The 17,835-nt window shown below is 39.0% G+C and overlaps 1 protein-coding gene across 1 annotated transcript; it reads right to left on the bottom strand.

Annotated features, from left to right (window-relative positions):
* Positions 1 to 5,640: 5,640 nt before the first annotated feature.
* Positions 5,641 to 17,785, bottom strand: LOC141912785 (mediator of RNA polymerase II transcription subunit 17-like). The gene is made up of 14 exons (XM_074804182.1): positions 17,589 to 17,785; positions 12,817 to 12,996; positions 12,186 to 12,321; positions 11,108 to 11,291; positions 10,771 to 10,941; positions 10,403 to 10,536; positions 10,048 to 10,119; positions 9,682 to 9,741; positions 9,255 to 9,454; positions 8,913 to 8,969; positions 8,354 to 8,488; positions 8,162 to 8,276; positions 7,096 to 7,244; positions 5,641 to 6,384 (listed from the first exon to the last, which is right to left on the bottom strand). The coding sequence occupies exons 1-14, from the start codon at positions 17,681 to 17,683 to the stop codon at positions 6,162 to 6,164; spliced, it is 1,911 nt and encodes a 636-aa protein (XP_074660283.1). The 5' UTR covers positions 17,684 to 17,785; the 3' UTR covers positions 5,641 to 6,161.
* Between the last annotated feature and the right edge of the window lie 50 nt (positions 17,786 to 17,835).

Raw genomic sequence — 17,835 nt, 5'->3', positions numbered from 1 at the left:
TATCAAGGAGTGAAAATTGTGATGATTATTCATATGATGGAGAAATTTAAAAAAGTTTTTTGCAAATCATAAGATGGGAAAATTATAATATTTATTTCGCCATGTACATGTGAGATAAATTGAAATGAACAAAGATACTAGATTACAAGATACTAAATTGAAAATAAAGACAGACATAACAATGAAAAAGATTTTATCGAAAAATTGTGATGGAAACTACATGGAGGAGGACTATAAGAAATTCTTTTTTTTTAATTTGATTTTTCTAGAATTCTGGGAGGTGGATCCGAACACCAAGTAATTAAGAAAAAGGCCTAATGCACCATAACCAATCAGTGACAACGAGCAGATAACATGACTGATCAAAATTACCGCCATTTTGTGGAACCATACTATTCTTAATCAGCTAGTGGTGCTGTAGGTTTCTTTCGGTATATCTTTTGTCTCATTGTGCGCATGAATTAAACAGCGAAGCGCACGATGCGCAAATCTATTTCTCGTTTCATGTTTTTCTCGCTGTGTAGTGTGCGCTTAGCTTTAGGAGACATTTTATATTTTAAATGCTTGAGCTAGAATAATGAAAATTGCTATCGGGTAATAAATGATCGGTAATATTAAAATGTACCGCAACTACTGATTAATATGAAAGACTGGAAGATTGGAACATAAATCTTAAGCCATTTTATGAATTACCGGCAATGAGTAAGAAGTCTTGTCCCCAAAACTGAGTTACCGGTAAATGCGAAAAGTTAGTTCTGTACAAATTTGAGGAGAGTTCAGAAAGAAATCTATCTATGTTTTTGAATCCAGCTATTGACATCAGCTATCATTTCTTGTTTATCTTATTTTACAAATTTTTAAGCAATCGTGTTTAAAACGGAATTTTAAAATGTTTCGATCAATGTTTTACGTCTTATTAATTTGACTTATTTTCCAATGGCGGCTATGAAGCTTGTTCCAGGAAAAATCATTTTTAGCCCAGCGAGCTATTGCGTTCACTTTTCATCCATTCGTTTATCCGTCCATAGGCGGAATCCAGTTAGACTATTTTGAGAAGTTTGGAAGATACTTGAATGGATTGTCGCGATATACAGTCAACCTCGCTTAATTCGTTGTCGGTTAATTCGAATAACTATGTAATTCGTATAAAAATGAAAGTTCCCAATTTTTTTCTTTGTTATTCCCTTTTGTAATTCGTAAGTCGTAGCCATATCTATGGTCCCTTTTATTATAAACAATTGAAAATGTGACGCCTTATTTGTATCAGGAGGAATTCTTTCCATATCAGCCCAGCCAACACCACTATAATACGATACGTATGAAAACATGGTATTTCCATAAACGGTAGAACTCGCTTGATTCCGATCACCTGGGACTGGAAAATCTTGTCAGAATTATCTGCTCTCATTTGAATAGAAATAACCTTGTTGGGACTGGAATTATAGTCCCGAAATAGGCCTAAGGCATAAGCCTTAAAATCCGAATAAAACCGATCCCAATTTAGCGAGTTATACTGTATTATTGGTATAGTGATTGCAAGGTTGTGTTGCTCATGATGTGCTCTATGGTTGTACAGTAGAACCTCGTTATAATGAACTTGAATACAACAACAAATATAGAATTTTTTCCCAAGTAAGAAAATTTGATTTATTTCATACTGGATATAACGATCTATTGGTTATAACAAACATATTATCTGGTCCTATGGAGTTTGCTGTAAGGAGGTTCCACTGTAATGCAAATTCATTGATTACTGTACTTTTTCACCAGGGGTTGTTGAATATTGAAATGATCAGATTGCCAAGCATTTCACCAAGTAGGTGAGGTAGCCTGGTTGTTCTACGGACGATGCCAGTTTGTGTATTCTTGCCAGGTTAGATTCTTGGCATCATAGCTAGGACGATTTTAATCTCCCCCTATGCTTATTCGTATTTTCTTTATCCATGTAATTATTAATCAATTATGTCTTCAATGTGTGCTATAGTTTATTGCATCGTACTATATTGTAAATATGTGTAAAATTGTATATAGACATTATTACATTTGTATATCTGTTCTTGTAAGTAAAGCCATTATGCTCTTGAAAGTATGCTGGCGATGTTGGGGGAATTAATCCTGTCCAGCTAATACGTACATTCTTCAAATTCTAAATTTTCGTCAAATCTCATTTGAAAAGAATTAATTTGTCTTCGTACCCGGTATGTACAATCCATATTAAGTAACATTTCGATTCCGTTTTCGGCTGACCAATTTTTTTTCAAGATGTTTTATTCCCAAGGTTACAAGGAGTGGATGTTCCTTTGCAAAATACTTAGTTTTGCCATCAATTGATAAATCTTTTGGGGATGGCAGCATAGGATGGTAATGTATTCATCATAAGCAGGGGTGGATCTAAGATGGGGCCCCCTATTTTTAGCCAAGATAACATTCTCACAACCTGGCTTAAGAAAGTAACACATACAGTGGCCAGTATTTTGTTCTAGAACCACTCGAGATCCTCAGAAAATGATCCATTTTTCACAATTTAAAAACTCCATTTCAAACAGCTTATGCTGTACCCCTGGGTCTTATTGGTGGTCTCGCATGCATCCGTCCGTGAGTTGGGTTTCTTGCGAACACTCTACAGACCACAATTTTTGTCAGATTATCTTCAAATTTTGATATATTGTGTATGACCATAAAATCATACACAAGGTGGCTAATTGGCAACCATCTTGGATTCTGAAAATTCACATTTAGGCTATCAACTGATATAATATTCCATGTAGAGCTTTCATTTTTCACATGGGAATTTGAAATGGAATGTTGTATCATATGACCAAGCTAGGTCATGATGTCATCCCATCTTGGATTCTGAAGCTATGCATTTTGGTCATCAACTCAATAAGTTTTCCTGATAGAGCATTCATATTTCGTATGAATTCTGATAGGTCACACCAGTTGACATTAGCCGCGATCACACGAACATTTTTGGCCCGGGCCAAATTTGGCCCGAAACAACTGTTCACATGGGTGCAAAATTTGACCCGACCCAAAAACGTCGCACCAGGCCCGAGCCAAATTTTAGCTCCAGACAAATGATTGCGTTTGAATTGCAACTGGCACCGGAAATGATCCACTTCGCTTCGAGTGAATGGTATCGAGTGAATGGTTTGCGTGTGAACTCGCTCTCTAATTAGGCACCGGCCAAATTTGGCTCGAGCCTGATCCATGCCAATTTGGCCCGGGCCCAATCGTCTCCGTGTGATTGCGGCTATTATGTCATCTTTATCAGCTTTTGAATAGTAGTCTAGGTCTTGAGCGTGAGAAAACTGACACATCCTTCAGTTAAAAATTGATAACCGGGTACGAAAAACAGGGTTTTAAAATTTGCCAAAAATAGTTTTTAAGATCCATGCACGTGTTGAAATGTTTTCAGCTTCTGTTGTGGATTTAAAAGGTTTTTACCCGACACTAACCCTAAGCCAGTTTGTTAACGTTGTTGGCGCAATTTGATAATTCCATTTTAACTTACCTATAAACATATATAGCACATGCGTTATTTTAATTACTTTCAATGGACTTGAGAAAAAGTAAAATAAATCATAATAAAAACTGTTAATTGTTCATTTATGCTTTCATGTGTTCAATTTGTTATCTGGTTGACACGGCTTAATGTGTTGATTGCTCCAAGATGTGTTGAAGGATAGACAATACATGTTCATCCCATGCTTTATAAGTTGACTGTTTATCAAAGTTTTTATGGATCCTATCCCCGGAGAATGGTCGACGTCGAAAATCGCGAACAGAGCGAAAGAGTAATGAATCGACGAGCAGCTTGGAATACCAAAACTGGACTCTTACAAGACTATTTTACACATAAGCTATTAATATACATTGGAAACAAGACTAGTAGAAACAAGGAAATTGATGTACAAACAATGGTGACAAGCAGAGACACTACAAGAGACGAACAATAATCAACACTCAAAGACACAGACAAACTGTCTCAAGGACAAAGTGTGATTACATACATTATTAAACAATAAAGATATATGAAATATAGATTAAATAATGTGCAAAGATTATATGTAAAATTTGGTACAAGGTAATAATGCCAGAGGTAGAAATGCCATTGGCAATAATGCCGGAAGTAAAAATGCCAGGGGTGTAAAAATACCTGAGGAAAAAATGCCAGAAGGATATATACACTATATTTGTTTATTCGTATTCAAAATAATAACAAAAACAAGAATTTTAATCTAATACTTTCAACGAAACTTTTGATTTATAACAAACTATCGTGTGTGAAATCTTCATTAACTATTCATTTCATTGTTGATTTGATATTATAAATTGCAACAATTAGCTTGTCAAAAGCTTCTCATAAACTATTCACTTGATTGTTTGATTTGATATTTTATATTAGAACAAGCAATTGATCTATGTTATATCTAAACTGTGCGATCATTTTCTAATGTCCAATAATCTCGAGATATGTTGTTTCTAAATGTCACCCAGTGTAAATAAAACTATCATTTCCAATGTTTATACGTACAAAGCCAATTTTTGGATGTCGTGAATTTAATTTTAAGTAGAATTGGAGCTTCTTGCAATTGTCAATCCTCACACCTATGTTCAGTTTTACGATACATATACATAGTACATGTAATGTACGTAGCGATTGAACCTAAAAAATGATGATCTATCTTGTCATGGCCGAATTCGAAAAATCCATGATATTAGAAATTCAAACCCAAAAATCCAGTTTTGTTCTAGTTTAAATGAGCTTTGTTCTAGTTCAAATGTTTTTCGTAATTTCACAAGAGATTAACTGTAGTGATTATAAAGACCATTAAAAAGATATTGGCCACGGTCAAGTTGTGTCATACTTTCGTCGGATATGACTGATCGATTACCAATCCACCCAATGGGTAGAATTAACAGTTGCTACCAAATGTTGATGCAAATACTTAGATTTCAGAATGGTTGACTCATTGGTGGTCGTATCTTGAACATTCTATGAAAGAGTTCTAGAAACAATGGAGAAATAAGTATCCCGTCGAGTCAAATCGCAAGGGCAGATCCAGGGGGACTAGTAATTTTTCTGGGTGGGGAGCCCCCTGACCCCTCTTTCATTGCTTCGCGCCTTTGGCACTCGCCGCACTGGGATGCCCTTCGTGATTACTTTTGCGCCCTTTGGGATTGCTTATGTGCCCTTTGGTACCCCGTGGTCCCCCATCTTCCAAAAATCCTGGCTCATTGTCTTTAAATATGGACAGAAAATGTGACGTACGCGTGATGATATGTCATGCGCCGATTTTTCAGCTATTCCGCAATTTAATGCCACTACCCCGGGTGAAAACATACAGAAACCAATGACCTTGAATCTCTCCATAATTATAGAGCATGTCATGGATTCCAAACAAGATTCCCACAGGAGGCAAGTGTCAAGTGAGGATGGTTCTGTACATTAAAATCAGAGGCGCAGAGCATTTATCAAATAAGGAAACTTTGGGGATCCTCAATTTGGCTTATGGCAGATACTTAAACTGGCGGATAGCGTGATGACAATTGAGAATGCCTTGTATCATGTCAGATACTCCCTGCGCACAGACTTGAAATGAAGAACAAATTCATACTACTGGTGTATTTCATAGTGTTCATGCGGACATTTATTTTCTTCGAAACAATTTTTCAATCACTAAAACATGATTATATTATACAAGTAAATAACCTATAAATATTCAAATATACATAAATGCACGATTTACCGATATAACCCCGTGTTAACACTAGCCAATGATACTCGAGTCGATCATCTATACTGAATACTGGAATAGCCTATTTCGTAATAACGACAAATGATTCCGCGATCGATCGTAAAGCAATAATCGGGCTTGGGTATTAGAATTAATCCGAGATCGATCGTACATTCGTATAGTCCTGACGATGCTAAATATGCCCTCTCTGCCATCTACTAGTGTAAAAACAGCTGGAGATCAGTATTTTCCATACAAGTCCTACAGATATTAATTATGATTTGGGAGTTAAAAGATTCGAAATGAACTAATTCAACTTTTAGAGTCAAATCTAACCGCAGAACTGCGGAACTGGGTCCAGATCATAACTTTACTCGATTTATATACATCTTATTAACATATTCCGCATTTCAATGACTATTATCTGCCCACTTTCGTCAGACTTGCCAGTAACAGTTCAATTTTACTAACAAACGTATTTCCCTTCATTTCTTGTAAGTTGATCGTTTTAAATGCCGATCCCAGACAGTTCCACTTCGACGTGTTCAGCAGCGACACATTGTTTGCTTCTCCGGTCGTCTTCGGACATGATTGCAATGCGATTTGTATTCCACTAGCAGGACCGCTGCGAATTGCTAAGACTCTGAAAAATACAATATGCATGCATGTATTTATTTACTACGACATATTCTAGCCTACGTATATTCTGTAATAACAGGACCCAGTTTCATGAAAAACAAAGTTTATCTGAAAATTTCATAAGGCAGAAATTTCCAGAGGATTTCTTGCGTATTCTGCCTAATGCAGAAAAATTTCCTGAAGACAGATTTTCTGCGGAAATCTCTGGTCAGAATTTTCCTGAATTCTGGAGGGCATCCCTTTAAAGATATACAAATGTACTACATTGCTGCTGTGAGTTGGTGAAACAAAGTAACAAAATAGTTCATAATAGATTATTGGTAGTAAATAATGACCTCAAATAAATATGGACCACTCTTCTTGATTTTGACGATCTTTGGGAGGATTAGAGTGGCGCAGATCGGAGTGTGATTTGTTTAGGTCAGATTGTCCAATATAAGCTGATCATGATATTTTGGGGTACAAATCTGAGGCTAGAAAATCGGCTTATTAGCCGGAAAATATGGTAGTACATTCTGAAGTTTCCATAGAGAATAACGTAATGCATTATTTGTGGACTTGGTCTCATTGCTATTGGTGTTTAATTTTTTCAATGAGTACAGTCAAAACCCCGGTATAATGGTTCTCACAGCACCGATTCTTTTTACACTGTAAATGGGCGGCTTTTGCAAATTGACTGGTAACGAAATGATTGCGGAGATATTCATGAATTTACCTGTCTCCCGTTGGCGACGCCATCATGACTGTGGAAGCATTTCCGAGAGGCTCCAGTTCACCGACTCCCGTATGGAAATTGATCGAAAGAATCTGCCAGCTCATCATCTTTGAGAGATTGTGTAAAACTGTTATTTGATGCTGGGCAATCTGAAGAGAAAACAAATACAAAATGGAAGTCATGCGGCGCCATAATTGGTACCCATGTTCTAGGTTACCAGTCAGTCAGGGCCAGTTGCTCATAAATTCGTTCGATCTAGCACGCCCATGGTCTTCCCTAAATTTTGTTGTAATAAACTTATTTTCGATGACATGGTGAGACGCTGTAATTACGAAGGGAATGTCTTGCTCCCATTTTTACGGAAGAGTTTCATTTCAATCTTCATAGTTGGAACGACAATTTAGTTTGAGGATTCATCCAAATGAGGACTTAAAGACTTAGTGAATTAAATTAGATATACAAATTGGGACTTAGTATAGTAATTACGGCAGTAATGTAATGACTTATGACTTATCCGATGATGACTTAACCCAGTGGAGAATGTATTTAGATACTAGTTAACCCAACCCACTTTGTCCAGAATATTTCGTACATTTCTGATATAGGTTTCCAAAGAGGCTTCAGTTCTGCGCATGCATTTTATATTCTGTATTAAGAGCCATTGAAGTTGGAGTAATATTGTCAACGTCATTTTCTTTTTCTCTTTACTTGTTTCAAAGTTCTGATTATCTTACACAGTAGACTTTGCCCAAGTCGGATCCGATCAACTCAGATAACCGTTCAACTCGGATGTTTGTTGAAATATTTTTTGTGAAAATACATGCCAATTAACATCGAACTCAGATATCACTCAAGTCGGACACAAAAGATCTTTGAACTTGAACGAAGTCTACTTTAGTAATTTGACAATAAGATTATTCTATACATTTACACTTGCTGCTGCCAACTACAAGATTATTCCTAATGCAAAAGATAATTAATCATCTACAGCTAGTGCTGATAGTTAGCGATCACAGCAGTGGGTTATGTTTGGCGAAGCAACGCCATGAATAAATCTAAATGTTACCTGTTGTAATATCAAATCTCGAAGCTCAACTTCTTCATATGACATATGTATGGTTCTACCATCTTTACATACTGCTTTAATACTGTCAATACCGATGTGCAAGGCAATTCTGGATCTGGAAAAAACAAGCATACTCAATTGTTTAAAATGTTGAAAACTGCTAATACGAAGACACTATAACTGATAACATACCTTACGATATCGTAACCTTGGGACGTTATGTTAACTTTCACCGTAGATTCTAGCGCGGAACTGAGACTGTTCCAGTGGTTTGAGATAAGTGGATCAGGTGTTATAGTGGCAATTTCATCCAATAGGTTCATTGTTCTGCGTTAGAAATGTGTACATTTATTCATTACAGGCACAGAAAAAAGCAGCCAATTATCAGCCGACATAACTTCGCTGTGTTTTGTTAACTTCATTATTCTTCATGTCTTTGTAAACATCTCTTCGTATGGCCCCAGACATGTAACTTAGTAGGTGCTGGCCCACAGAATATTCATATCAAACTTGGTAATGGTCTGATAAGGATTTCTAGTAGTAGCGGCTCTTAGAAATACAGGCCCCACCCGGTAGGACTAGAGCTAGAAAAAATTAAAATATTCTATATCACAGTAAACTGTTGTTCAAGAATGATTCAAAAGATTTAAGAGGGAAATTGAAAGGCAGATGAAGACACTTTTTTCCGAACCCTAATCACCAGCCCCCCAGCATCAGGAGCATTTATCGTAGAGTAGCATTTATCATTTACCTTTGTCGAAGTACAGTGTGCTTGGCTTGGTCAATTATCTGCTCCAATAGGGTTTGACTGAAAAATATATTCAATTTGATAAACAGTGAACAAGGGCTGACCACACAGCATCTTTGATTCAGATACACAGTAATAAAAGACTTCGATACGTTTTGTTTCATAAATTAAAACATTTTCCAGTTTTACCTCCCTTTCCCTTTTATTGACTATAACTAGGAGTCAATAGTCTACGCCCTGCTGAAATTCGAAATAACCGCATTATCGTATTTCGTATTATCTTATTACTCGCAAAAAGGGTTAAAGGAGCCAAAGAACTGGAAAATGAAACCTGTGGTCTCTTACTTCTGCATCATTTCGACTAGCTCTTGTCTGCTAAGAGCGCAAGGTCCAGCCAAACGTCTTCGTTTGCTAACACCCAATGTAGCGGTGACTGGATGAGGCATCGGGTGATGTATGTTCTTATAGTGAACTTCACGTAGTAATTGGTGTAACGAATGCTCCAGCACGTGGTTGTGGTCCGGTCTCTGTTGAATACCTTGCGACTGAACAAATAAATAGGAAAGAAAGGTATGAGATAAATGTAATGAAAATCATTCAAGGCCAGTACCATGGACCAGGCGAAGCTGATTTCTATCCTACAACAAATTATAAATTATCCAGACTGGCTAATTTCTTAAAACCTGTACTCTGGTGTATCTGTACATTCGACAAAATTTCTCTCGAGTTAGGAACATAATTTCATAAGACTTCACTGAATGATGTAACATACCTTTTTGTCTTTACCCGTGTAATGACACAACGCTATTGATAACTGGACACCCGGAAACAGCTGAAAAAGTAGAAGCAAACTTAGGGATTGGAATACCATTTTGTGCCAAGTGCACATCAAAACTATTGGCCAAGGTAAAACATAATCCCACAAAACTATTCCAGCACAGATATAAGTAGCTCAGCATTAGTCAATGCCCCCTGGTGAACATACAAAGAAACCAATAACCAAGTGCGACTGCTTATTCATTTGATGATTTACTACGCGAGGCAATAATAAACAAACACATGGAACATTTTCCTCGCAACAATATCAACTAGGTTTATAGCTTTAGGATGGTTTAGCAAGAAAAACACTAATACGTACGTTTGAGATGATTTGTTTGCCGATGACAACATGTGGTATTGGCGACTTCAACTGAACTGCTTCTCTGGCCAGCTAGAGAGAGAAATTCTAAATACAGAAACAATTTTCATGAATCATCATCACTAGCCAATCACTGGCCTTATTCAATTTAGACATAAATTCGCAATTAATTAGAGTAGATCAAATTATATGCAACAGATTGGTTACGCATGATTAACTGCATGCCCATTCTACCATTTGGAAGGGATTTGTACCAGGGCAAAATTTTGCTATGCCATCAGGTTCAAATCACAGCTAGGGAGGGTGTGCTTTATGCATGGTGAGAGCAACCAATGAAGCACCCTAGAAAACAAACCTGCGCAAACAATTCTTTACAAAATATGACATTTTGTGCCGATTCCAGTTTATGTTGCCATGAGGCATCCGAGGGCACAGAGCTTTCTAAGTTTGTCGGTATCTTGAGCATCGCACTTGCTACATCCTGTGATTCTGTAAAGCAATGTTACCGGAATAAAATACAATCACGGAAAAGACCAGAAAAATTTATCTACACAGAAAAGACCAGAATGTATCTTTCTGTAACAAATTGGACAAATTTGTTACCGTAAGATGCATCTACGGAAGATACATACAAATCAAATATTACGACCAGCGTTTTATAAACGAACAAAAAAATAGATTGTGTCTACATCAAGTGGGCTAAAAATCCTGATCTAATTTTACCTTGAACCTTCTTGATGGCAACTTGTATGTAGGAAACTCCCTCTAATTCACTGGGAATCAACACTTGCAAAGAACTTTTCGAAGCCGACTGACTGTTGGATTCATTTCCTTCGGACGATTCCTCTCCTTTACGCACTTCGAATATACCATTGTGAAGATAACGTGATCCAGCTGCACGGATAAGAAGCATAGGTATGAATGTTTCAGTTGTCCGGTCACTTTCAAAAAGCATAAGCCAAAACTGCGATAATTTCACGAGAATTGCCCTTTTCTAATAAATATGCCCGAGAAAGATTTGGGAAGACCCTCCCGATATTGCCCACGCAGGTAAACTTACCAGATCTGTAACTAAGGTCGCCGAGAATAGTGTTACCGACCCGTTTCAATCTCCAATTCTGACGCAGGCGAACCAATTCACTGTGAAAGTCTTGTTGTTGTCCTCGATTTGCGCTTATTTCTAATTGGGACTTTTTCAACCGATCTGCCCCGCTTGCCAGTATTCCAGAAGCCGCGCTCAAACTCTTGAATTAAAAAAATATCAGGAAAATGATGACCGTCGAACAGTGACTACACCTCCAACGCTTAAAAAGTAATACTGAAATGCTTGACGATTTCGATATTCAATCAGCCTCTTCAATACGGGGTCATTCAATTAGAACATACGCACAGGTTAGGAGGGAGGGGATTTGAAAATCCTCATCAGAATGCCTATAGTTTCATACAGAAGGGGTTAGGGTCATGAACAACAGTGTATGCACAATACTCCACATTCAGTGTGATTGTTGTTGTTAAACCATTATAACTCATAACTGGAGTTATTGCTACATCATCAATAAAGACTTTATGAATCATATATTTCTTTCGTCTACTAGTCGAATATGTCAAGGTCGCTTGGAGACACTGAGGTAACATTGACGATGGATCGATATAGAATATTTCTGGAGCCTTTAGCGAATGCCTATGTACCACGCAAATCGGCAAAGTACGTGCTCACGTACTAATTTAATCATCCCTACAGAAAACAATGACGTTGAAGCTCCCTGCAAACATAGAACACGTCATGGACTACATGTTTGCAATTGATTGCGATTACAAAATATTCACAGATGAAAATAATGACGGACACGGGCAAACCATGCAAACCTGGTAGAATGATAGATGCTATTCAGCACCCTCTGGAAATCATTACTGCACTGACAATGAAATCTAGAGATATCATCTGAGGTCAAAGTTAGTACCTGCCTCCGACAAAAAATCCAAGGTACATAGGACAAATGATTTAATTTCTCTTGTCAACAAATACACACAACACAGCTTTCTGGTGGCCATTCCCTTTTTGTTAGGATCAGTGCCGGGCTGCTTTGATACGGAGCGAAAAAAGAAATTAATAACTAAAATTCAGATGATACGGTTACCTTTTTCTTGCCGATCATCTGCACAGCAGTTTTTGCATCAGGTGGATCCGATTGCACTGGATCGAGGACCATGTATTTTTTCTCCCTCGCTACATTTATGACGTCCAAAAGAACACTGACTTCTGTCAACGATGCCCTGAAATATTGTAAATACACTTTTTTGCTCAGACACAAGGTAAAAGCCTTTGTACACATTGCATTCAACTAAAACATTTCAGTATCAAGTTGTGCTTCTAATGTTGTCTTGAAAAGGGGAGCCGACACCACTATCCTTTTCTACCCCTACTCCTTATCTAGTAGTTGGCAATATAGCTTTCTAATAGCATAGTCAGTCATTGTTCAATTGGCCAATGTGTATTAAGGATGAAGAAATATTTGTTCTAGTCTACTACTAGCCAGTCAGTAATTGTGCCATTCAAAAGTTAAGAGATATGTCGACAGGAACAGGAATTATCCTGTGTAGTTTGCAGCAAAGTCGTTTCATGTTTAAGTTAGTGATTCCATTAATAATCAATTAATTTCCATCAACTCAAAAGCTGAAACTGTAGTTGAAACTGAATATGTAGATAAATATCTTCTCAATTCCTACGATCTGCACAATTTCATGCGGTGCTTTACAATTAGCACTCACTTGATTTTATTTCGCACAGAATCCCAGGGCCAAAGTGACGGTTGAAATGTAGCCAATGCCTTGTCATCTTCCACTTCTTTAGCTCCCTCCGACGTAGGCTTGCCTTTCTCAGCACTTTCATCCTTGTAGAAATCGATTGTATGCGCTAGTTTTGTCAGATTATCTGACATAGACAGCGGCCTATGTTTGAAAGAAATTATTCAATTCGTCAGTATACACATGGACTAAGCATTCATCCATGGTGAAATACAGCATCCATGGTGAAATACAGCAGCAATGAAGCCCCTTTTTGAAAAATCACAATAGGCTACAAAACATCTGACAGCTTCAAAGTCATTGCAACGCTTTTTTACTTAAGTAGAAATCATACCTTAAATGAAAAATTTCTACAAATGGACAAAATTGTGAATTAAAGTTACCGGTACTATCATCACAGAGGTATGTAAATGAATGTCTTCGCACATTAAGGTGAACTCTTGTCCGTTTCAGGCAAACTATACATCAAATGATGCACAATAATATTATCACTAGATAAGACTGAATGCACGCACTAGTAGGTTACGTCAGATCATTTGCCGTGCTAGGTTATTTTCGCCTATTTGTTTAGGAAAACAGCGATTTCACTATGAAATAGTTATAATAGGCTTGTTGTTGTTGGAAAGTCTTCTAGGCCTATAATCTAGGCCTAGCTAGTTTGCTTATTTCGTATAAATTGGTTGAAAATTCGGGAATGCAGTCAATTGAAGTGGAAAGGTAATTTACAGTAGTCGATTTCAGTTGACTCCCTTTTTCTTTTTTAAATACAGGGATACTTGTATTATCCATCCATCAAATGTAAGATAGATAAGATGTGAAACGGAACGATACAAACGCGATGCGCGGACTGGATAACACCTCTCAACCTTCGTGACCGAAAATTTCGCGAAAAATACCTTTAAAAACGTTATTGGACTAACTATAATTGCACAAAAACCATTCATAAAAGCTTCAGGATACTGGACATGGACTATCCAGCTACTAAGAACTTTGAAGGCTAGTTTTAATCAAGTTAAATCAACCTGATTACCAACCTGTGGAAAATGTCGAAAACCGGAAGTCGGCCATATTGGACAACTTAAAAACAAAAATATGCCATTCCCATTCTTCTACACATATATCGACATTATTAGGTGGCAACCTACACAATGGTGGCACACAGGAGTAGTCGTCCTGCTTATGCTGATGATAGCACACGATATTCAACCCAATCCTGGCCCACGTACACAAAAATACCCGTGCGGAGTGTGCACGAAGGCAGTGCAATGGACGCAGAAAGGGATTGCTTGCGACATATGTAACCTATGGTTCCACACAAACTGTGTTGGCATGTCTGACCGGCTATATGAACTTGAGACGTCCACCTCATTGTGGACATGTTACATATGCGGTACACCGAACTTTTCATCAACTCTCTTCACAACTACAGCGGCTGAATCGTTAAATATCAGCCACCCATCACTTCTTGACATATCGAGGACCTCGTCTCTTGACACTGATGGTAACACCTCGTCGCAGCATTTGGGTACACCAATACATGCCTCGTCACCGATAATGCCTAGAGGAACACAAAATAGACTTGAAACCCAGGATAGCTTTTCAAACTTGCATAGCCCATCATCGTCATGTGACACCTCTTCGCGAAACCCAGTAGCGGTGAAATGCAACGCGACGACGCGAACACTAGTGATCAACTTTCAGAGCATCCGCCCAAAAAAAGCCGAACTTTGGAATCTAATCACGTGCACTGATCCTGACATAATCCTCGGTTCTGAAACCTGGTTAAAGCCAGAGATACATAACGCCGAAATTTTCCCGGAAGGTTACGACGTCTACCGCAAGGACAGGCATGATGAACATGGCGGCGTCCTTGTGGCGATCAAAAAACTATTAATCTCACAGGAGATCCAGATAAACACCACATCAGAGGCAGTATTTGTCCGCTTAGAAACCGACTGTAAAAACGAACCAATCATCGTCGGCTCGGTATACCGAACACCCTCACAATCAAGCGACGAACAGATGGACGCCATCTGTAAAGTCCTAGACGCTACAACCTCTAATTCTAAACCATCCACTTACTGGTGCGGTGGCGATTTCAACTTACCAGACATCAACTGGGAAGATACCTGCATCGTCGGAAATCAGTACAAGAAATCTGTAAACGAGCTCTTTCTCGACAAAATTGACAACCTCGGACTGCAGCAAGTGAATAACCAACCCACCAGAGGTGATTCCATCCTCGAGATTTTCCTATCAAACAAACCAGGTCTAGTGACGCGGTGTGAAGTCCTACCTGGACTTAGTGACCACGACATCCTACTCGTTGACAGCCGTATCCGCCCAACGAGAGCACGACCGATACCTCGTACAGTCAGCGTATGGAAAAAAGCCAAATTCGACGAAATGAGAACAGACACCGCTAGATTCACACATGACTTCTGCACTCGTCATTCGACCTCAGAAGCACCAATCAATACCAAGTGGATAGAACTGCAAAATCACCTACTCAAAATTCAAAAAGATCATGTTCCAACGACGACTACATCGACAAAATTCCACCAACCATGGATAAATCACGAACTCAAAAAGCTTTCCCGTCGTAAAGCCAGAGCTTGGAAAAAAGCCAAATCCAAATCAAAACGATCAAAGGAACGATATCGTAGACTAAAACGCGAAACCAGGAAGGCAAATCGGTCTGCTTACCACAAGTACATTGCAGAAATGCTCAGCAGTGATAGCAGCTCTAAGCGCATATGGAAATACATAAAAAGCAGAAAAACTGACATGACTGGTGTCGCTCCTCTTACAAGCGGTGGCATTACCTTCAGTGATAGTTCAACGAAGAGCAACATATTGAATAATCAGTTCTGCTCAGTCTTCACAAAAGAAGATACCTCAAACTTTCCATCACTTGGAGAAAGCCCCTACCCACCGATGCCGGATATACAAGTATCCAATCATGGGGTATACTGCCTGTTGAAGAAAATCAACCCAAGAAAAGCATGTGGACCAGACAATATTCCAGGTCGTATCCTTCAAGCCGTAGCGCAAGAAATAGCTCCGGCCGTCTGCCTACTGTTCAACGAATCGTTACGTACCGGTGAAATACCAGAAATTTGGAAACACGCCTTTGTGCAGCCAATCTTTAAAGCAGGTGATAGGAGTCAACCAGTAAACTATCGACCAATCTCACTTACATCAATATGCTCCAAGTTGCTTGAACACATCATCAGGAGCGAAATAACAAAACACCTTGAGACTCACCAAATTCTCACCGATGGGCAACACGGTTTCCGTAAAAACCGCTCCTGCGAGACTCAACTGATTCTTACAACCGATGATTTTAGCACAACTATTGACTCTGGTCTACAAACAGATGCCATATTATTGGACTTCTCGAAGGCATTTGATAAGGTGCCCCATCTGCGCCTCGGTGTAAAGCTCAACTACTATGGCATACGCGGCAGAACATTGACATGGATCGAGAACTTCCTGTCCAATAGAACTCAACAGGTGCTAGTAGAAAGTAAATACTCTGATATTGGACCTGTGACGTCAGGTGTGCCACAAGGCTCGGTACTTGGACCTACATTGTTTTTGATCTACATCAATGATTTGGGAAATGATACCCAATGCGTAGTACGTCTGTTTGCTGATGACACGATACTGTACGAACAAATTAAAACTCTGTCAGACACTGAACGCCTCCAAGACGACCTCACCAAACTGGGTGAATGGGAGAAACAATGGCAAATGGGGTTCAATGTCAAGAAATGCCATTCCATCACCATTACACAGCGCAAGAAACCAATTGTAGCCACGTACCATCTGCACGGTCAACCCCTAGACCAAGTTGACAAGGCTAAATACCTTGGGCTAGTATTCAACAAGAACTTAACCTGGGGTGATCACATACAAGCAATAGCAGCAAAAGCCAACAGAGCGAGTGCCTTCGTCTACAGGAACCTGAAAGGCTGCCCAACTCAAGCTCACATTCAGTGTTACAAGACGCTCACTCGACCCATCGTTGAATATGCCTCTACAGTCTGGAGCCCATACCAAACAAAGCTCATCAACGAACTTGAGATGACTCAACGTCGTGCTGCCAGAAGAATCAATCGTGATTTCAGTCGTTCTTCAAGCGCCACAGAATTAGTCCAACGCCTCGATCTTGAATCTCTTCAGACTCGCAGAAATGTCAACAAGGCCACGATGATGTACAAAATCATCAACGGACCTATCGACATTAAGGTGGACGACAGCATCATCACACCAGCAAGACGAGGCACAAGAGTAGCACATAGACTGATGGTACATCATACGAGGACCAACGTGAAGCTTCACTCCTTTTTCCCGTCAACTATCCGTCTATGGAATAGTGTACCAGAAGAGATATGTGCTGCGTCCTCAGCAGATGCATTCAAAGCTGCGCTCCTCCGGGAGTGGAGCTCCAAATAGATGCCTACACAACCTACACCGTTTTAACTGTACATATTTGAATTTTAACCTAACTGATATCCAGTCCGAGCATCGCTGTCAAACGCTGTGGGACAATACCCAACTATGGGTCCTCCACATTATTCTAAAGAAGAAGAAGAAGACAAACGCCATCTACCGGAGTAGCTTAACTTTTGCGTTTTTGTACGACAGTTTTAGCAAAAAATACTACGTTTTTAGAGGCTTAAACATAAACTCGTCATTCGAACAGAAGAAATACTACTATTCTAACTTACTGGACATATATTTCGTGTCCATCGAGCGTCACTTCTTGGATTTGATGCTCTAAAACCGCCTCGACTGCAACTCTGACAGGAGTGACGGCCGCCATATTGTTGATTTATTGGGTCGGTCTCGGGTCTCCCGGGTCAGTCGCATTGTTGATAGGCCAGGGTATGCCTATTCAAACATGTTTTTTAATTCATAGAATAATCCTGAAATATTGTTGCCAGTTTGGTATGATCGTCAGATTTGTATTTCTCT

The sequence above is a fragment of the Tubulanus polymorphus genome, chromosome 1 (genome assembly GCF_964204645.1).
Source record: "Tubulanus polymorphus chromosome 1, tnTubPoly1.2, whole genome shotgun sequence".
In the NCBI taxonomy this organism is placed as follows: domain Eukaryota; kingdom Metazoa; phylum Nemertea; class Palaeonemertea; order Tubulaniformes; family Tubulanidae; genus Tubulanus; species Tubulanus polymorphus.
Note: the sequence above shows the minus strand (reverse complement) of the source record. Positions and strands in the feature narration are given on the sequence as shown.

What these genes read in the sequence shown, in the direction of transcription:
- LOC141912785 (XM_074804182.1), bottom strand. Translation starts at nt 17,683, where the DNA reads ATGGCGGCCGTCACTCCTGTCAGAGTTGCAGTCGAGGCGGTTTTAGAG. An exon ending in ACACGGGTAAAGACAAAAAG is followed by an intron (nt 9,455 to 9,681) that starts GTATGTTACATC and finishes TTATTTGTTCAG; the next exon opens with TCGCAAGGTATTCAACAGAG. An exon ending in CAAGGTTACGATATCGTAAG is followed by an intron (nt 8,277 to 8,353) that starts GTATGTTATCAG and finishes TGTTTTTTCCAG; the next exon opens with ATCCAGAATTGCCTTGCACA.